Source organism: Lissotriton helveticus, chromosome 1_1 (assembly GCF_964261635.1).
Source record: "Lissotriton helveticus chromosome 1_1, aLisHel1.1, whole genome shotgun sequence".
Classification (NCBI taxonomy): domain Eukaryota; kingdom Metazoa; phylum Chordata; class Amphibia; order Caudata; family Salamandridae; genus Lissotriton; species Lissotriton helveticus.
In genome coordinates, this window is record NC_136057.1 from 61,542,688 (window position 1) to 61,564,635 (window position 21,948).

At 49.8% G+C, this 21,948-nt stretch overlaps 2 protein-coding genes across 2 annotated transcripts in view; one reads left to right on the forward strand and one right to left on the reverse strand.

The window, feature by feature from the left end:
* Positions 1-10,377, reverse strand: part of LOC144823904 (uncharacterized) — a 54,384-nt gene extending 44,007 nt beyond the window's left edge. Inside the window, exons 1-2 of the mRNA XM_078682847.1 lie at positions 10,281-10,377; positions 7-167 (exon numbers count right to left, since the gene is read on the reverse strand). Of these exons, the coding sequence (XP_078538973.1) occupies positions 7-135 (129 nt within the window). The 5' untranslated portion in view covers positions 136-167; positions 10,281-10,377. The remainder of the gene's footprint in view (positions 1-6; positions 168-10,280) is intronic.
* Positions 10,378-10,622: 245 nt separating this feature from the next.
* Positions 10,623-21,948, forward strand: part of LOC144767499 (uncharacterized) — a 31,209-nt gene continuing 19,883 nt past the window's right edge. Inside the window, exon 1 of the mRNA XM_078650917.1 lies at positions 10,623-10,759. The gene's annotated coding sequence lies outside the window, so the exon portion shown is untranslated. The remainder of the gene's footprint in view (positions 10,760-21,948) is intronic.

The following is a 21,948-nucleotide window of genomic DNA, read 5'->3' on the forward strand; positions in this document are numbered from 1 at the left end:
CTACACCCTCTGAGCATCATTTTGGGAGCCTGAAGATGACACATTATGGATAGGAGAAGAAGGGAGTGCAACTCTTACGGGTTCAGGTGAACACTGCACTTCTCCTTTTTGTCTTGGAACCTGCCTTTTCTCCATTCTGGAATTCTGATGTTCACGTCCTCAAGTGTCTGGGAAGGGAAGAAAACAGAAAAGACAACACATTATCACAGGACTATTAGGTGAAAATACTCCTTCCTGTCTCACCACATGTTGTTTAAGCTTTAAATAAAAATGATTCAGTCCAGCTAATGGCTCAAAAGAACTAAATTGTCTCAAGAGATGCAGAGGATCTACCCTGCTCAAGGTCAAGCTGTCCTTGAGGACATCAGGAGTTACCCTGCTACACATCTAAACCCCGCTCAGTGCTGCCCTTACGTGATATGGTGAGATTTCATGCAGGTCCGCTCTGCTCTGCCAGAGATGACTCCCTATCCAGAGCTGATCTGTTAAGCTTCAAAATGTATCAGTATGACCTCATCAAACCTAACCCTATAATTTAACGGACTTATTATGTTTTTGTAATTCTTTATTTTTTTTATTAAAATTTGGCAAGCATTACCATAACAGATATTCTCTATGAAATTGAGCATTGAGGAATAATAGATTTAAAGTCCCAGATAAAAATACAAATGCGCTGGTCAGAAGCTACCTAGGCCACGTAATCTCTGCTGATGGGGTCTGCCCCAAAGATGAATCAATTAAAGCGACACAGGAAATACCTATACCCATAAAGAAAGAAGAGGCACTCACGTTTTTGGTGAGAAACATTCTATTCTCAGTTTGTACCTAATTTACTTGTGCCATGTGAGCCCTGCTGAGGAAGGGTGCAGACTACGTGTGGAGTAGGGAATAAGAGAAGGATTTTCAGATGTTAAGGAGAGACTTGTGAATGCTCACAGTCTGCATAGTTTTGCCCCATTGCGTTGTTACGGCGCCAGAGACAAGGGCCCAGGAGTGGAACTGAAACATCGGCATGATCGGAAAGAAAGTCATTATTGCCTTTGCATCTAGAGCTTTGCCGGAGGCTGAATGTAGACATTCCACTACTGAGAAGAAGGCCTTGGCCATGTTTTCAGCTCTCAACATAAACATTCTTGTGGACTGTTGGAAACTGTAAGTAGAGGATGTTCGACCAGTCCAAACTGGACCCAATCTATGCTGCTGCTACAAGGCGCCTGCTTTCTAGTGTCAAATAAGAGACAATCTCTTTCTGGCGTTTAATATGATACATGCACAATGACACGACTCACAGACCTTGCCAGACCGAGAAAGCACTGTTGATCTTTACTTTCAAGCTCTACACATTTTGAGCAAAGAGTGGAAGAGCGCCCATCTCCGAAGGCTAGTAGGCATCAAGGCACTAGTCATTATGACAATTAATAAGCAGAACTTTTGTCAAATAATACTAGGTGCTGAAGTGATCTCTACCAGGGAAAGGTACGTGAATCAATCTCCCCATTAAGGTTTTAATTTTGTTGTGTCGCACAGTTGGTGCAACAGTGTGAGAGTGAATTATAAATTGAAAGTTTCTGTGAAGCCGACATATAAAGGGGCACAGATGAGTTGGAAAACTAGATGAAATCATTGTAGGAGGCGACAAACAAACAGATTCTCTGAGCAAGAGCAATAACCCCGCCAAATAACTTAGTTGGGGAAAATAAATATAATATTTCAGTAAAGGAGGAGGACTTAGAGAAGAGGTCCTGAAGGAATAACATCAGGATCGAGGAGTATATATGCGCAAAGCAGAGGAAGACAAGTAAACATGTTAGAGAAATGTTGCATACAATCCTCGACCAGAGATGAAAAGGCTTGGGAATGACGAGGCTATGACACTATGAACGTTTGGAGACAGCTGCTTATCACCTCCCCTCCCTCCCTGGACTCACCTCCTCTCTACACCCCTGGACTCACCTCCCCCTCCCCCCTGTACTCACCCCCTCCCCTCCCCCCTGGACTCACCTCCCCTCTACACCCCTGGACTCACCTCCCCTCTTCACCCCTGGACTCACCTCCCCTCTTCACCCCTGGACTCACCTCCCTTCCCCCCTGGACTCACCTCCCCTCTACACCCTTGGACTCACCTCCTCTCTTCACCTGGACTCACCTCCTCTCTACACTCATGGACTCACCTCCTCTCTACACCCCTGGACTCACCTCCCCTTTCCACCCCCTGGACTCACCTCCTCTCTACACCCCTGGACTCACCTCCCCCTCCCCCCTGGACTCACCTCCTCTCTATACCCCTGGACTCACCTCCCCTCTACACCCCTGGACTCCCCTCCCCTCTACACCCCTGGACTCACCTCCCCTCAATGCCCCTGGACTCACCTCCTCTCTACACCCCTGGACTCACCTCCACCTCCCCCCTTTAATCACTCCCCTCTACACCCCTGGACTCACCTCCCCTCTACACCCCTGGACTCACCTCCCCTCAATGCCCCTGGACTCACCTCCTCTCTACACCCCTGGACTCACCTCCACCTCCCCCCTTTAATCACCCCCTCCCCCCCTGGACTCACCTCCCCTCTTCACCTTTGGACTCACCTCCCCTCTTCACCCCTGGACTCACCTCCCCTCTACACCCCTGGACTCACCTCCTCTCTTCACCCCTGGACTCACCTCCTCTCTACACCACTGGACTCACCTCCTCTCTACACCACTGGACTCACCTCCCATCTACACCCCTGGACTCACCTCTTCTCTACAACCCTGGACTCACCTCCCCTCTACACCCCCGGACTCACCTCCTCTCTACACCCCTGGACTCATCTCTTCTCTACACCCCTGTACTCACCTCCCCTCTACACCCCTGGACTAACCTCTTCTCTACAATCCTGGACTGACCTCTTCTCTACAACCCTGGACTCACCTCCCCTCTACACCCCCGGACTCACCTCCTCTCCACACCCCTGGAGTCACCTCCTCTCTACATCCCTGAACTCTGCTCCCCTCTCCCCCTGGACTCACCTCCCCTCTACACCCCTGGAGTCACCTCCCCTCTACACCCTTGGACTCACCTCCTCTCTACACCCCTGGACTCACCTCCTCTCTACACACTTGGACTCACCTCCCCCCCTGCACTCACCTCCCCTCTACACCCCTGGACTGATGTCCCATCTATAGTTAAACATGCAAGTACATTTTTAAGTGGTGGATATGTTAGTCAGTTATCTGGATTCGGAAGGATAGTAGAAGGATAGAGGAGGAAAAAAGGTCTGTGTTTATATAGCGCTTGTTACCCCTGATGGGGTGTTGAAGCACGCTACTCCGGAAGCCCATAAAGGACTAGTGGTGAATTAATATGGTGAAATGTGAAAGTAATCTGAGTGGTGGATATTAGTCAGTTATTTGGAGTGAGGGGAAGAAAGGTTTACATTCATATAGCACTTGTTACCCCTGATGGGTTTAACGCATTGGAGCCAGAACCATAACTGAACTTTTAACTGTGTCCCTGGGGACTCACTTTGATACTAGACAAGGTGTGTCTTGGCTGTACAGCACTTCACAATTCACGCGAGTGTGGGTGTGGTCTTGGGTCCTCTGCCAATGAATAGCATTGTGCTGCTCTGATGTCAGCGCGCTCATTTGTCACCGGACTGTCTGGCCACTGTGATAGGCGCACGCCACGTCCTCATCGTGGTTGACGCACGTCCAAGCCAGAAAAAAGAGCACACAAGCTTAATAGCAGCCCAAAAATGTGCCCCCCGCCAGGCATGGGTTTTACCCGCACAATTGGAAAAAATGTCACCCAATCTGGCAACACTATCTGTAACTCTTGAATAGATTCACTTCCGGGTGACCGGAGGCAGCTCCGCGCGGAGGATGTTTAAAGCCTCTTTGCTTTCTGAAAGTAACATTACACCGACACAGTCCTTCTTCCGGGTCAATCGCGGCAGAGTCAGCACCAGCAGCGGAAGCCGGAGGGAGCATTCGTCTTAGGACAACATTATCCCGCCCCCTCCCTCTCACAATGTCTGCTTCCAGGTCAGCGGTGGCAGAGTCTCCTCTAGTGCCGGATCCTGCTGAGCTCCTCAGGCCTGCAGGTAGAACAGGGTCCGGGTCAGCGGGGGTAGAGTCATCACCATCAGTGGAGCCCAGCCTCGCCCCCTCTCTTCCTGTGAGCCCTGGCTGCAGGCACCCTCGCTTTCAGCCGAGGTAAGTGAGCCTCTCACAACCATCTGCAACCTAAGGAGTGTGAATGCAGCCTGGGGTGTACTGACCTTACACCATCATCAGGGGGTGCAGGGGGAAGGTGTACTGACCTCACACCATCATCAGGGGATGCAGGTGTACTGACCTCACACCATCATCATGGGGTGCAGGGGGAAGGTGTACTGATCTCACACCATCATCAGGGGGTGCAGGTGTACTGACCTCACACCATCATCAGGGAGTGCAGGTATACTGACCTCACACCATCATCAGGGGGTGCCGGGGGCAGGTTTACTGAACTTGCAGAATATAAAGGCAAAACTGCACATGCAAAGCTCTTTTAATAGGCAAATAATAAAAATAGTTTTTAGATGTGTCCCTGCACTCTTCTCTGTTTCCACACAGGACTGCATCCTTCCTGTGCAGAAACAGGCCTGGTTATGGGACTCTGCATGAGACAAGGAGGCCAGTAGCTCCCGTCCTTCCTTGTTCGTCGCTATTCCTGGCTGAGGAACTGGAAATAGCGCTATTCATGGGAGGAATTACTGGCCGGAATCACACGTAATAGTCAATGCAAGTGATGTGGTGTTCATTGAGAATAGAAGACATGTGCAGTCCAGAGAGGGAACTGTGTTTCCAGTTGCACAGTTACATTGGGTAAGATGCAGTCATCTCCAGTTTCTGATAGAAAAATCCTAGTCTGAATTCAGCCTCAATAGTAGGGCCGACCAGGGATGTTGTTGCCACTGCAGGGTTCTCCAGGAGTGCACACCACCTCATGGTAGATAGATACACAAAGTGATTGGTTATGTGTCACTTGTGAGTTCAACCTCCCAACCTCTAGCTCAGTAAAGAGAGTTCATTGTATTATGGGCAGACAAAAGTAGCCATGATCTCCCTACAGCAGCACCTTCAGGTAAAGTCCGCGCTTTATAAAAATGCATTAAATAAAATAAGTAAATAAAATATAAACTAACTGTGTAAAATGTCATCGCATCATCACACGTAACATACTGAGTTGGGGTTTGCACATCCGTAGTGTGACTGACGGATTGTGGTTCTAACCATAACTTGCAAATTTCAGGACTTTGTTCGGCTTTAAGTCTCAACCATATATACATTTTACCCTTGTTTTTAAGTGAATTTCTGATTTTTTTTAAAGACCCATTCAGGTGTTTTAACAGAGCCAACTATAACTTCACTCTAACCATATTCAGTGGAAATATATTAGAGATAAAGTACCCCCTGCTGCACCTTCTAAGGATATTGCAAGTCAACAAGGTGTTCCATAACCATGTAGAGGAACGAGGAAGGCAGAGTTCCTTTATAAGGTTAGGAAACTCTGAGGTGACTTGCAATAATCTTATTATATGCACCAGGTGGTACTTGTAATGTTGGGGGCCCTGGGCCCTCATTGCTTATAAGGACTGACGCAGACACAGTCAGATACTTGGTACAACTGGCCTAGAGCAGGTGCACTCGGCCCCTTTTATTGAAGCTGTGTCACCTGACCAGTGACATCAGTGGTGGGTGGGTGTTCAGTGTGCTGGCTTACAAAGCACTAGACTGCTGACCGTGATTCTGGATCACTACATCCCTCCCAAACTTCGGGGAAAATGAAAATAAATGAAAGTCCAACCTGTGGAAGAAAAATGCAGTTCTCAAACCCCACGACAAAGTTCAACCTGTGGGAATGAAAAATGTACATACAATATAACGCTGGACTCTGTAGTTTGAAGTGAGTCTCTTTGGTGGATTGCAGGTCGCAGATGGTGTAGTTGCTGCATCCAGGACTCATGAGTCACTGTGGCATGGTTTGCCGTTGTTTGGCGGGTCTTATCTTCTGTCTGCGCCGCTTGGACATTGTTCTCGGTCTTGCCTTTGCTTGGCACCACTGGTGACAGTTGGTAGTTTAGATAGAAGGGTGACGTGATCCGAGTATTGGTTGTCTTCTCGGTTCTCCTCTTCAGTCCTGGTCCTTGGTGATGTCTCTGGGCAGGCTTCAAAGTATTTCTGGGCAGATGAAAGGAGTAGGTGCATACATCCCTCTCACTAGGATGCCCCTCTTTGCCGGTATTCCTCTCTCACAAGATGTCCGGGAGGACCTCTTTGCCAGGCTTCCACTGGACTGGTGTTGTCGGTCATGTTGCTCCACCATAGCCTTCGGGCCGTGAGCGGGGCGCTCCACGATCTTCACCGTTGTGTCCTAGTTCCACCTGAAGGTTACGCTGTTGACTCTTTTCTTGCACGCGAAGCTTCCCTCTCAGTGGGTCGTGCAGACGCACCGTCATGGATCTGTCTCTCTTGCGGGACTTGCTGCCACCAGAGTCCCTTGAGGCCTTTGCTTCTTGGGCTGCCACGGGTTGATGTGGAGTGGTCAGTTCCTCAGCCGGATGTGTGAGCACTCTCGCCATTCAATCTTCCGCTCAACCCCAAAGGTAGAATGTTGTCAACAGTCCAAACTTGCCCTCTTCTACGATCGCCACATGGATGGATGGCTTGTAGGTGGATATCTTTGACTTGTGCCGCAGGTGTTCATGCAAGGCCTTGTTCTCTGTTGCACTCCGGTGTTCTGGTGCATGTCACCATCTTCTTCTGATGGGTGTGTGAGTTGACTGGTCACACCTCTTCACTTCTTGTGATCTTCTAGTGGCACCGTGGCACTCACTTCCCTTCTTCTCCTCCATTCCTTTCACGACGTGGTCGGTCCCTTTTCTTTTCTTCAACCACCCAGGCCATCTCCGTGTGGCGTGCACTCCACACAAATCTCCCTGGTTGCGTCCTACCCTTAGGACACACTTTTCTCTTCTTCCAATGGCCAAACCAGGCATCGCACCTTCCTTCCTGTCGCTCCTTCTTCACTTCGGGTCGGTGTCGTCAGACCTCTTCTGGGTCCCGTCCATGGACCTCTTCTTGATCTATTCAGTTACTATGCCTTTGATCTTCTGGCATGTCTTCGCAGTCGTGATCTTCTGACTGTCAGCTTCTCCTTTCTTTTCCCGGACGACCAAACTGACTGGTCATCTTCTCCTTTTCTTTCCGGGCGACCAAACTGCCTGGTCATCTTCTCCTTTTCTTTCCGGGTGACCAACTGACTGGTCATCTTCTCCTTTCCTTTCCGGGCGACCAACTGACTGGTCCGCATCTGGCGGTGACTTCCTGGCAAGTCATCTTCGCTGTGACCTACTGGCAGGTCTCTGAGGACGTGATCCCTGCGTCACTCAGTCATGATGGCGTGGAGTTCCTTCACTCCGTGCGCGGTCCTGCGCAATGCTGTGCTGTCCTGTTGTGGGGAGTTCCTTCACTCCTTGCGCGGTCTTGCACAGTGCTGGTCTGTGGCGTTGGTGTGTCGCTGGGCAGCGTCACTAGGCCCTCCTGACTTCTGGCGCTCCTGGCGCAGTGCTGCGCTGTCCTGCGGGTGTGGTGTGGTTCTGTGCTTCTGGCGCGTTCCTGCGCCTCTTGGCGTGTTCCTGCAGTTCTGGCGCGTTCCTGCGCCTCTTGGCGTGTTCCTGCGGTTCTGGCGCGTTCCTGCGCCGTGCAGACCTTTGTTCCTTGCTTGGCTCCTTGCGTGCTTTGCAGCCCATTGTCCCCTGCTGGGAGTCTGCTTTGCTGTGGCGCGCTTGGGGTCACTAGTGAAGGGCTGCAGTGACCTCTCTTTCTTTTCCCCTAGTGGACTGCGCCTTTCAGTCATGTGCTGCTGTGGTATTCGCTTCTTCTAGGCAGCCTGGATCTGCTTTGCTTTGTGCCTCATTCTTCTTCACGTTATTGCAGCCTTCACACTGATTATTCAATTGGTGGGCGCGATGATGTGTTTTGGCCACTAGATGGTACTGCAGGGTTTGGTTATGGTAGGTCCCGGCCGTTTTTCTTGCTTCTGGAACCTCGTTCTGTTCCGTGGTGCTCGTCTTGGTGTTCTGCTGCCGCAGGGGTCCTTGAGGGCAGAGAAAGTGGAAATACCTCGTCTCAGGTACTCTTTTCCGGCCTCCCAACAGTCTCCTGCTTCCTGACCCTACAGCCACTACATGGTACCGCCGGTGAGTACCACTACTTTTATTATGTATGCTTTCACTTGGTCGGGGCGGTGCTGGGCTCACACTGTCACTTTGTGTGTTTGTCTCCTCACAGCTAGCCCCTCGCTCTCTGTCCACGGCCGCCTCTTTACTCGTGGCTTGGTTTACCGGCTCCCCTTGCCTATTTCAGCGCTGCGCTGGGGCTTGAGCAGGGCGCTGTGGATCTCTGGATTGATGGGGCATTTCTGATTTCGGTTCTTGATTACAAGGCGGGCCGCCTCACTGCCTCTTGTCTCGGCCTTCTTCTCACCCCGGCAGCTTTCCTACTTTGCACGCTGCGCGGGAGGGGGTTTGTTCAGTGCCGCTCTGCATGGCAGTACGCCGCCCGTGGTTTCTTCGCTTTGCCACCGCAGCCCCACTGTTCACACGCGGCGCGGCGGGGAAGGTTGTTGGTGTGTTCCGGTCTGCTGCGGGTGGGCTCCGCTTCACTTTTCGGTGCCCCGCAGCTTCCCTCACGCTGCGGGCGCGCTCTCTGGTGTCAGTTCATTCACCCTCGCGGCGGGGGGACAGGAGGCACCACAGGCAGGCCGCGGGTGGGTTCCGCTGGCCTCGCTTTGCTACGGGCAGTTGCGGCCGACGCCGCGTCGCTGCAGGCAGGCCGCGGGTGGGCTCCGCGAGCCTTGCTTTATTTGAACATTAAGGTGGCTGCAATTACGCCCGGCGAGGCGCGCTGGTCAATGCGGGTGGGCTCCGCTTTCATTGTTCGTTCATTGTCGGCGCTCGGCAGGGCGCCACAGCCATGCGGGTGGGCACCGCTTATGGTACAGTCACGGGGGTCGCTTTATGCTTGCGCGGCCCCCTCCGCTCACCTTTGTGTTCGGCCGACGGGCCTTCCTCCTCCACGCGGGTGGGCTCCGCGGAGGTTTCACCGAGCGGTGGCGGCCGATGCAGGTGGGCTCTGCACGGCTCTCTTCCTTCACCCCAGGCAGGGGCGCATTCGCGGCCGACGCGGGTGGGCTCCGGTCGGTCCGCTCTTCATCAACCCACGCAGGGGGCCTTGCAGGCTGGGCTCAAAGGTGTGGGGTAGGCTCCCGGTCACCTTCGTGCCTGCAGGCAGGCCCAGGGCTCGGCTTACGCCCCGCGGGCCTCTCGGCGGCCGGCGCCACTTCCCCAGAGGGGTGCCCTGCACATGGGCACTTCCCTTCTTCTTTCCGGGGATTTTCAGCTGCGGCACGCGTGGCTAGCGTCCGCCTCGTCCCCAATGTAATGTTGGGGGCCCTGGGCCCTCATTGCTTATAAGGACTGACGCAGACACAGTCAGATACTTGGTACAACTGGCCTAGAGCACGTGCGCTCGGCCCCTTTTATTGAAGCTGTGTCACCTGACCAGTGACATCAGTGGTGAGTGGGTGTTCAGTGTGCTGGCTTACAAAGCACTAGACTGCTGACCGTGATTCTGGATCACTACAGTACTTTATCCCGTATAATACATGGTCACACCATCACCTTTCCCACAAACCCATAGCTGTCAAGGTTTCAGATTGCTATGTGTGACATTTTGATAATTTCAGTGTAATTACGAGTGACATTTCAATGGCTATGAGTGACACTTTCTCACAAGCAAAATCAAGCAATGAAGACAAGGGAAACATATATATATATATACCGGAAATGACACCTCTGTATGTACTGATCAAACTGTGCTGAGAAGCCCCAGCACCAAACAACTCAAAGAGTGTATCCACCTCCTGTACCAAGTGACACTCAAAGAAAGCCATCTTCTGACACAAATGTCACCTCATTAGGAGGGGTTGTGTAGTATGTATTTGTTATGACAGAAAAGAGAGCCTGGCCTTTCTTATACATCTGCAGAGGCACCACTACAGTGGAAACAGAGTGCAGTTGTAAGGAGCCAAAGTAAAATTACATACCCAAAGCATTAGGACTAAAAGATATTACCTTGAAATAAATGCTTGTAAATATTTATTTTTTTCGAAAATAATGCATTTTTTAAATAAATAGGTAAAAACAACGATAATTCTAAATATGTTTTGACATATTGTCAGTTGAATTTACCTTACTTTTCATCTCCTTCACTGTGGGAAACTCATGATCAGTTTCTTTTCCGGGTCACCCGGGGCAGAAGCAGCGGAGCCGATGGACTCTCCTCAGGCCTGAGAGGGGAACAGTGTCCGGGTCACGGGGGCAGCATCAGCACCAGCAGCGGAGGCGGAATGAAGCCTCCTCTCAGGATACCATAAGCCCCGCCCCCTCCCTCTCAGTAATGTCTGCTTCCGGGTCAGCGACGGCAGAGTCAGCGTCAGTACCGGATGTTGACGAGCGCTCCTCAGGCCTGTGAGTGTGATAATGTCCGGGTCACTGGGGGCAGAGTCAGCACCAGCAGCGAGCCCCAGTCTCCTGCAGAGGAGGGGAGCCCTGAGGGTCTGTCTGTCTGTCCAGAGGAAGGAGGAGCCCTGAGGGTCTGTCTGTCCAGGGGAAGGAGGAGCCTGAGGGTCTGTCTGTCTGTCTGTCCAGTGGAAGGAGGAGCCCTGAGGGTCTGTCTGTCTTTATTTATTTATTTATTTATGTACCTCACACCATCATCAGGGGGGATTGGGGAAGGTGTCCTGACCTCACACCATCATCAGGGGTGCAGGGGGAAGGTGTACTGACCTCACACCATAATCAGGGGTGCAGGGAGCAGGTGTACTGACCTCACACCATCATCAGGGGGGAGGGGTGCAGGTGTACTGACCTCACACCATCATCAGGGGTGCAGGGGGCAGGTGTACTGACCTCACACCATCATCAGGGGGGGGGGGGGCAGGTGTGCTGACCTCACACCATCATCAGGGGGAGGGGTGCAGGTGTACTGACCTCACACCATCATCAGGAGTGCAGGGGGAAGGTGTACTGACCTCACACCATCATCAGGAGTGCAGGGGGCAGGTGAACTGACCTCACACCATCATCGGGGGGGAGGTGTACTGACCTCACACCATCATCAGGAGTGCAGCCTGGGGAGTACTGACCTCACACCATCATCAGGAGTGCAGGGGGCAGGTGTACTGACCTCACACCATCATCAGGGGGTGCAAGGGGCAGGTGTACTGACCTCACACCATCATCAGGCGGCAGGTGTACTGACCTCACACCATCATCAGGGGGTAGGTGTACTGACCTCACACCATCATCAAGGGGCGCAGGGGGCAGGTGTACTGACCTCACACCATCATCAGGGGGTGCAGGGGGCAGGTGTACTGACCTCACACCATCATCAGGGGATGCAGCCTGCAGGTGTATGTGTAATGTTTAATTGTGAGACTACATTGCCCACTGTTATATATGAATCCCTTCATTTAGCCATGGCTCTTTAAAGAACATTGCATTATGATATACCACTTGGCTGCTAAGGGGTTTTCCCATGCTGTGCTGCATATTTGTAAATCCCATTATACATGACGAGTTGACCTTGTCATGAGCACAGCTTAATTGTGCAACCATGACGAGTTCACCTTGTCATTAGCATGCAAGTGGTTAAACACCCATATTAACAGTGTTTAGATCCAAGCAACATGTCCCAGAATGCTATGTATCCTTGCTGAAATTCAGGACTTGAGGTGTACTGTGCAAGGGGGTCACTTTGTGACCTTGTTATAATACATCAAAGATTTAGTGTGGCCTCAGTGTGTGGTCTTAACTCCTTTATATCCAGAATGGGAAACAACCTTTACAACGCAACCATTACATCGCACTACACTTACAACGCAGGCATTACAACGCATGATACTACATCGCAATTCACTACTACGCAGGCATTACAACGCATGATACTACATCGCAATTCACTACTACGCAGGCATTACAACACATACCATTACAACGCATGCCATTGGAGTTAGAATAATATTTTTTACCACTACACTATCCAACACTTACTCTACTGTTGCACCCCCCGGAGTTAGAATAGTAATGTTTACCACTACACTGTCCAACACTTACCCTACTGTTGCACCACCTGGAGTTAGAATAGTAATTTGTATCCCCATACTATCCAATACTTACCTTAAATGCAATGTAATGGTATGCGTTGTAATGGTTTGCGTTGTAAAGGTAGTATGCGATGTAATGGAATGCATTGTAAAGGTAGTTTTTTAAAATGCGATGTAGTTTCATGCGATCTAATGGAATGCGTTGTAGTGGATGTTGTGATGTAAAAACTGCGTTGTAAGTGCATGCGTTGTAAATGTATGCGTTGTAACGTCATACATTCGTCCAGATTGGGTCCGTTTGGAGTTGTTACTCATTTTCATGAATACCTGCTCAGACCTTGTTTTTTGATGTTTGTACTCAGTGGGAGGTTGTCTCTGCAATGGATTAAGAGGTATGCTAGGAGGAAACAAAAGCATATTTTTACAGAACAGTATTAGTTTCTTCTCTCAGAATGCATGTCTTTATTAAGCACCTTTGTCCACAGTTCTGTACGTTGAACCCTTTGATATCCGGACTTTGTTCCATAAAGTAAGGTGGTTGTTTTATTCATAACTAGCATATGAAGCTGACTTCTAGTTCATTGATATACTAATGATTGTGGGGCCCGGGCAACACATATTTGGGGCTCCCTATTTGGAATACATTTGAATTTATTACCGCTTTTAGGGTCATTAAAGTCCGTGTGATGCCCCAAAAATATTTAATCGTGTTAAGCCTTCAGAACCCGGGGCCGGCAAAAGCATCTAAAAGCCCAAGCTGACTAGAGTCCACCAGCCAAGTACTATCAAAGAAGCTTGAACAGACATTAATAAAGATATTTCTTTTTGCGTTTGAGTCTATATTTTTTCTTGCAAAAAGGTTTTATGTGGCTGTCCAGTCAGCTTGTTACTCCCATTGCAGGAAATCCTGTTATGGGTTATGTGTTCTAAGTTTAGTGGACTAGTGCATAATATTACAATAAAAAGACTTATACATAAACCACTTGAAAGTGTACCTTTAGTTGCTGAATATTTGTAATTACAAATAAATCCCCTTTCACCATGGACATTCCTGCTGCAGCAGCGAAATTCCAAGCACTGATCTCAATCAATCAATCAATCAATCACATTTATAAAGCGCGCTACTCACCCGCTAGGGTCTCAAGGGGCTCGGAGGGGGGGGTGGGGGGGGCGCTACTGCTTGAAAAGCCAGGTCTTGAGGAGCTTCCTGAAGGAGAGATGGTCCTGGGTGAGTCGCAGGTGGGTGGGGAGGGTGTTCCAAGTCTTTGCCGCCAGGTAGGAGAAGGATCTTCCTCCGGTGGTGGCTCTGCGGATCCGTGGGACGGTGGCGAGTGCGAGGCTGGCGGAGCGGAGCTGGCGTGTTGGCGTGTTGAACATGAGGCATTTGTTGAGGTACTCGGGGCCTAAGTCGCGGAGAGCCTTGTGTGCGTGGGCGAGCAGTCTGAACGTGATCCTCTTGCAGACTCGGAGCCAGTGCCGGTCCCTCAGGTGGGCGGAGATGTGGCTGTGTCGGGGGATGTCCAGGACGAGTCGAGCTGAATCGTTCTGGATGCGCTGGGGTCTTTTCTGAAGTTTGGCCGTGGTTCCAGCGTAGAGGGCATTCCCGTAGTCCAGATGGCTGGTGACAAGGGCCTAGGTGACCGTTTTCCTGGTTCCAGTGGGGATCCAGCGGAAGATCTTACAGAGCATGCGGAGGGTGTTGAAGCAGGAGGAGGTTACAGCGTTGACTTGTCTGGCCGTCGTGAGGGAGGAGTCAAGGATGAAGCCGAGGTTGCGTGCGTGGTTCGTGGGCTTGGGTGGGGAGCCCAGGGCAGGGGGCCCCCAGGAGTCGTCCCAGGCGGAGGTGGACGGGCCGAGGATGAGGACTTCCGTCTTGTCTGAGTACAGTTTCAGACGGTTGAGCTTCATCCAGTCCACGATGTCTTTCATGCCGTCCTGAAAGCTGGCTTTGGCGGAGGCGAGGTCGTTGGTGAGGGAGAGGATCAGCTGGGTATCATCGGCGTAGGAGATGATGTTGAGGTTGTGCTTGCGTGCGATGGCTGCAAGGGGGCTCATGTAGACATTGAAGAGGGTGGGGCTGAGCGAGGAGCCTTGCGGTACGCCGCTGATGATCTTGGTGGCTTCTGCGAGGTAGGGCGGGAGACGGACTCTTTGGGTTCTGTCGGCGAGGAAGGAGGTGATCCATTCCAGGGCCTTTCCTTGGATCCCGGCGTGGTGGAGGCGGGTTGCTAGGGTGCGGTGGCAGACCGTGTCGAAAGCAACCGAGAGGTCGAGGAGGATGAGGGTGGCAGTTTCTCCGTTGTCAAGCAGGGTCCTGATGTCGTCGGTGGCTGCGATGAGGGCGGTCTCGGTGCTGTGCTTCGCTCGGAATCCGGATTCCGAAGGGTCGAGGGAGCCGGTCGTCTCGAGGAAGGCTGTCAGCTGTGTGTTGACGGTTTTCTCGATGACTTTAGCGGGGAAGGTGAGAAGCGAGATGTGGCGGAAGTTCTTGAGGTCTGTCGGGTCTGAGGTGGGTTTCTTCAGGAGGGCGCTGATCTCTGCATGCTTCCAGCTCTCCAGGAAGATGGCGGATGCGAAGGAGTTGTTGATGATGTCCCGGAGTTTGGGTGCGATGATGGAGTTGGCCTTGTTGAAGATGTGGTGTGGGCAGGGGTCGGTAGGGGAGCCGGAGTGAATGGAGTTCATCGTGTGGGTGGTGTCTTCCATGCTGACCTGGGTCCAGGCGCCAAGGGTAGTGGTGGGGGGCGTAGGTTCGGTGGCAGGGTGAGGGTTCTGGGCGCCGAAGCTGTCATGTATGTCGATGATCTTACGGTGGAAAAACGTGGCGAGAGAGTTGCAGAGGTCTTGCGATGGCGTGATGTGGTTGTTGCTGGCATTGGGTTTGGAGAGCTCGTTCACAATGTTGAAGAGTTCCTTGCTGTTGTGGGTGTTGTTGTCCAGTCGTTCTCTGAATGCTGTCCTTTTGATGGTGCGGATCAGCTGGTGGTGTTTGCGGGTGGCGATCTTGAGGGCTTTCATGTTTTCCGATGACTGGTTGTGGCGCCAGGCTTTCTCGAGGGCACGGCAGGATTTCTTGGAGTCTTTGAGATCGTTGGTGAACCATGCGACTTTCTTGCTGTCGAGATTGCTTGGAGGGTTCTTCAGTGGAGCAAGGGCATCCGCGCAGTCGGTGAACCATTGTGTGAGGTTGCGGGCTGCTTTGTTGGGGTCCGTGGTGTTGGAGGGCGGGTTTTGGTTCAAGGATTGTGAGTTGGTCGGTGGTGATCTTGCTCCAGTATCTTGGGGGGGTTTGTTGCGGGCGGTGGTGGGTCGTTGTTTTTCTGAAGTTGAAATGTCCGCAGCTGTGATCGGTCCAGTGGAGCTCGGTGGTGTGGCTGAAGGAGATGTGGTTGCTGGAGGAGAAGACGGGGTCGAGTGTGTGGCCGGCGTAGTGGGTGTGAGTGTTTACCAGTTGCTTGAGTCCGAGGTTGGCGAGGTTGTCTAGTAGGGTGGTGGTGGTGTTGTCCTTGTCGTTCTCCAGGTGGAAGTTGAGGTCTCCTAGGAGGATGTAGTCGGGGGAGGCGAGGGCGAGCGGGCTGATGAAGTCTGCGATGGCTTCGCTGAAATGTGGGCGTGGTCCCGGGGGTCTGTAGATGAGGGTCCCTCTGAGGGTGGTCTTGGGGTCGGTGTGTATCTGGAAGTGAAGGTGCTCTGCGGCGGTGAGGGCGTCGTTGGTGTTGGTCGTGATGCGGATGGTGGCGTTCATCCAGGTTTCCGTGAGGAAGGCGACGTCCGGTGCTGTTTTGTCCAGGAGGTCCCAGAGTTCGACGGCGTGTTTGTGGACGGAGCGGGTGTTGAGCAGGATGCATTTGAGGTGGTTGTTGCTGGAGGTTGGTCTGGCTAGCGCTGTGCAGGATCGAGTGGATCTCAGGATTTTTGCTATCGCATTTGTGAAAATCGAATAACTTTCTCTTTATTTCTCTTCCCCTGCCTTGTACATCTCAACTTCTGTATATGTGTAAACCTACAGCTAAATGTTCGTGCAGAAACCCGAGCTGCTTTCAGTGGCGGGCCTTGGCGGTGTCGCGAACCCCAAATCTCAACAACAATCTTTTCGCCGGTTTCCCACAAACTATGCCAGGGCCACAAGTATTCCTTTTCAGCGTGTTTTTATTTTAAGCCAAGTCACTCGGCGCGTTTCGGAGGCAACCTCCTTGTTCACGAGTACGAGTGCAATGCAAATCACAGTGTTTATACAATATCATGTGTCACACCTCTAGGTAATAGACAGTGACAACAGATTCAAGGTGTTTGAACGTCCTCGGAGCTGGGAAAACAGACTTGTTTAGTCAATGTTGGCAGATACATCGTGAGACATTGCATTAAAATCATCATGCAGTATGTAAATTTAACATTAGGTCATTGTTGTTAACCCAAACTTTTGCTTCATTTTTTTACGTGCTATTGCAAAAAGCATTAATTCTGCATCGTCATGTGTGGCACCTTGTCATTTCCAACCAAATAAGTGCTGGCGAAAGTTCACTGTCATTATAAGATAAACCACGTCATCTGTAATTCTTCGCTTGGTGTAAAACACATTCAATCATTAGTGCTGGTGACCAAGCACGTAGAATTACAGATGACCTGGTTTATCTTATAATCACACAGAACTCAACTCTGAGTTGAGGCTGGGTAGACCAAGCATACACAGTTGAATGTGAGGGTTGAGTCTGAGCAGACCAAGTAGGCAAAGGAGAATGTGAGGGTTAAGTCTGGGCAAACCAAGCATGCACAAGAGAATGTGAGGGTTGAAGCTGGGCACACCAAGCATGTACAAGAGAATGTGAGGGTCGAGGATTGGCAGACCAAGCATGTACAAGAGAATGTGAGGGTTGAGGATGGGCAGACCAAGCATGCACAAGAGAATGTGAGGGTTGAGGCTGGGCACACCAAGCATGTACAAGAGAATGTGAGGGTTAATGGATGGGCAGACCAAGCATGCACAAGAGAATGTGAGGATTGAGGCTGGGCACACCAAGCATGTACAAGAGAATGTGAGGGTTGAGGATGGGCAGACCATGCATGCACAAGAGAATGTGAGGGTTGAGACTGGGCAGACCAAGCATCCACAAGACAGTGTGAGGGTTGAGGCTGGCAGACCAAGCATACGCAAGAGAATGTGAGGGTTGAGGCTGGGCGAACCAAGCATGCACAGGAGAATGTGAGGGTTAAATCTGGGCACACCACGCGTGTACAAGAGAATGTGAGGGTTGAGGTTGGGCAGACCACGCATGCACAAGAGAATGTGAGGGTTAAATCTGGGCACACCACGCGTGCACAAGAGAATGTGAGGGTTGAGGCTGGCCAGACCACGCATGCACAAGAGAATGTAAGGGTTGAGGCTGGGCAGACCACGCATGGACACTACGGAGCAGATTTATTATTTTTTAGTGCAACATAGTTCAGCAGTTAGGTGCAGCGATGTGATGTGCTAGGGGGAGAGAGCCGCGCTGAGCCAAATATATGAAATACAGCACGCTGCTGCTCACTACCCCTGCACTAGTACACAATCTACCTAGGGCCACACAAAACCTTTACACCAAAGGTGTGTGTGCTGTCTAGCATGGGATTCGTACTGGAAACACACCATTACAGTATAAAATCCTATACATAGAGTAATCCTTAAACGCCCCAGAGTTTGTGTTTGTGCTGTTAAGTGCTGCACAGGTTGTGCTTGTGCTGTAAAGTGCAGCACAGGTTGTGTTTGTGTTGTAAAGTGCAGAGCAGGTTGTGTTTGTGCTGTAAAGTGCAGGGCAGGTTGTGTTTGTGTTGTAAAGTGCAGGGCAGGTTGTGTTTGTGCTGTAAGGTGCTGCACAGGTTGTGTGTGTGCTGTAAAGTGCTGCACAGGTTGTGTTTGTGCTGTAAAGTGCAGGGCAGGTTGTGTTTGTGCTGTAAAGTTCAGGGCAGGTTGTGTTTCTGATGTGGAGTGCAGGGCAGGTTGTGTTTGTTCAGGGCAGGTTGTGTTTGTGCTCTGAAGTGCAGGGCAGGTTGTGTTTGTGCTGTAAAGTGCATGGCAGGTTGTGTTTGTGCTGTAAAGTGCAGGGCAGGTTGTGTTTGTGCTCTGAAGTGCAGGGCAGGTTGTGTTTGTGCTGTAAAGTGCAGCGCACATGCAATGTGTGGAGTGTTTGAAGAAGGGACAAAGTTTCTCCGTGTTATCACCTTATTCAAGTTTTTTTTTAACATAAAATTCACAGACCCTCAGTGCTCTCACAATGCGATATTGAAGCCTTGTACATTTTTCCATATTTCCACGCGTCGCTAATATATGAAGTATCGCGTGTCCATGGTGGTGATAGAAAGGAGGTGTTTATTTCTTACAGAATGCTCCATCCACAGATCTGCTTCCTCCTCAGATACTGACACCTTCCAACTCCCTCAGTAGCATTCCACATTGGGTGTTGCCTCAGAGACTCTGGGATGTCACAGCTCTGTTGAAGAGACTGCAAGAACGTTGTGGTCGAGAGTGAGCCGTGATTATTTGAGGTGTTACATGTGATTGTGCAGATCTGTTCCCGCCCTGTGTGTAGGTCTCTGGGAGTAGGTGATGCCCGTGAATGGCTTGGACGAAGTCTAACCTTTCACTACAAAATGTATGGAAGTGATTTGTGTGTACGAGACAGTGTGTATGTGTTTGTTTGTGATTGGTCGTCTTGGGTGGATACATTATATATGAGCGTGTAAGCGACTGATCCATCTGATTACTTCTTTCCAGTGTGTAGGTCTTTGTGCCTGGAGATCAATTGTGTTTCAAATGTGTGTGTGTGCACAGCAGAGCACAATGCCAGTGTAATTGTGCAGCATTGAAGATGTGGTTAAGAGATATATGGTTTGTTACATTAATCCATTTCTAAATGAGGTGTGAGGCTGTACGAGTGAGAGTTGGAGTTTGTGTCACATCTGTGAGTACACAATTGAATGGACTTTTTAAAGAGCAATTTATTTTGTGTGCGTGTTTGTTGCAGAACATTTTGCGTGTATGCTGCAAGCATTTTGCCAAAGACAAGCCTGTCTGCTGCCAGGCACACCTGGCTGCATTCGCTGGGACCAGGAATGACGTAGTATACTCAATATTTCTCATATTCTTCATAAGATCTAAAGTCTTTCAGGTACACAGATTTTAATATTCCCCCCATGCTTGTCTCAACTTTAGAAGCAAATGGCGTGTATGCCAGCCACACATATAGGGTAATCTGGCACTCACATCACTCACTGTGGGCCAACAAACAATAAAACTCTTCTACATCCTCAGATTGAGGAGTCGTTTAAGCGGCTTTACTAAACCCACCCTCCCTAGGCAATGATAAAGTGGAAATACTCAAGTTATTAGAATCTTCTAAGCCGGATATCCTGTTCTTAACTGAAACCTGGTTGTCAGAGGAATCTACTCCAGATCTCCAGAAGCCATACCCGAAGATGACCAAAAGAGAACAAGCTCAGAGAAAGGAGTGAGATAGCAGCAATTATTCACCAGTGGATTCACACTTCTCTTTTAAAAATTACTCAACCTGAAGGGGTAGATCTGCTTTCCTTTTTCAAGTTTCGAATTGATGACGACAACTCGGTCCCTAAAGTTAATGAATATGCTGAATTAATGATGTTGAATTTACACCAACACATCACAAAAAATGAAATCCCTTAGATCTGATCTGGGCGTGTAATTCGAATTGACTGAATATAATCATCCTTCCTTGCATACGGTCCAATCAGTATTTGATCAGCGTTGTATTCCGGTAGATCTTTCTAATTTGATCCACACGCAGGAAATGAAACCATACACACATGGCGATACATTAATACAGAGCCAGTGTTATCAACACTTTTAAACCCCTTCCCCCTCTTCCCATCAATTGAAGACATTCTCTCCAAAGAAAAATAATCCACTCTGTGGCTCAGACGTGCTAGTGACCCACACCCCTCAAATCCAACAGCGTGTTATAAACCGCACCAGACCAGTGCCCTGGTACAAGCCAGAGTTAAAGGAGGCGAAACCTGCATTGCGTCGACACGGGCGGGAATGGGATGATGAAGAGAGCAAAATCACATTTAAAAGTGAACTTGCAGAATGTGAAGGCAAAACCGCACATGCAAAGCCCTTTTAATAGACAAATAATAAAAATAGTTTTTTGATATCCTGAACGATTAGTCGCCCCCCAGATGAAATAAAAACTCCCCTGACTCCTATCGAGACATTCTGTGACAATCTAAATACTTAACAAAAACATTCTTTAAAGATAGTATAAACAAATACAGCAGCAGTAGTTCTGAAGTCGAGTCTCCTTATCCTTGTTTGAGGAAATAAACAGGCTTCATGAATTTATGATCAAGGTCAAATCCGGGTCACCAACTGACCCTTGCCCTCCAGCAGTCAAAGAATCTCTGACCTCAACAATCAATCAATCAATCAGCATTTATAAAGCGTACCCCAAGGGTATTTGGGCGCTGAGGGTGCTGCGTCTCCGTCGAAAAGCGAGGTCTTGAGCAGTCCCCTGCAGAGCGTTTTCATCAATTCAGCAGCTCAAGCTGTCGCTCCAAGCGCGTTTCATAATGTTGTAGAGCTCACGATACTGAAAAACCAGGGAGAAGTCCCGGATATAACCAAGAATTTCAGGGCAATACCTCTGCTCCCTTAACCTGCAAAAACCATTGGTCAGAGAACTATCTTCAAGAGGTTCCAGGCTTTATAAATACACCAGCTCTCAGATAATTCTTATCGATGGAATGTCAGACTCACAATTCCAGGCTCAAAATAGGATTCAATTTGATGATTACTTGGTGAGGTTGAATCAACTAAAACTGAATATTGACCAAACTGAGATTGTAATTTGAAGAATAAGACCAACGTTTGGAGCCAACTTTACTCTCCAACAAAAATGAGATTCTTACCGGAGCCTAAACCCACAGCTAAAAGCCTCTGAGTGATAATCGATAGCAATCTTAGCAAGAACCAGCAGGCTGGAGCAGTAGGATCTAAATGCAGATTTGTGCTGAAACTACTTGAGAAACTAACCCCCCTCCTCCCACTTTAGACGAGGAAATCAATAGCGGTGGCCGCAGTCCTATCTAGATCGCATTATGCCAACCGAGAATATGTAAGAGTACCCAATATCACCATTCATAGACTGCAAATAATTCACAGCGAACCAGCTTGTGTACTACATCATCTTCAGAGGTGGGCACGCGCCACACCTATATTGAAATAACAAATCCACTCCGAGACCCTCTGCCTCAGCCCTAAAGGGGTGAGAGGTCTAGCCCCTCACTTCATTGCAAACCAGGTGGAAATGCATACACCCGTACAAAAGCAGAGATATCCTCGCTTGAATTTACTTGCTATTGCAAAATTACAGAGGATCAGATCAGGTGGACGCAGCTTTGGTACAAGTTCCTTTCATCCAGAAATCTGACAGCCCACAAGCCTATTCAGATTAGATTCTTCCCCATTATGGTTCGTTTTCTCCTCTTTTATGTATTTCTGATTGAGTTCCAAGAAACCCCAGGTTGAACATGCTCTCTATATGTGCAATGACATAACAAGCGTTTTGTAGATCCTGTAGAGGTTTGGTATGTTGGCGTGTGCTTCAGTCACTGACCTGAATACTGCAAAAGAGAGGTGTACAGTGCAAGTGAGGATGATAGTGCAGTCTTGTCTGCCAGGGTATTATAAACCTTTCATTGCTGCAAGGCTATTACAGTATTCTCTTTTTCTGGTTGCA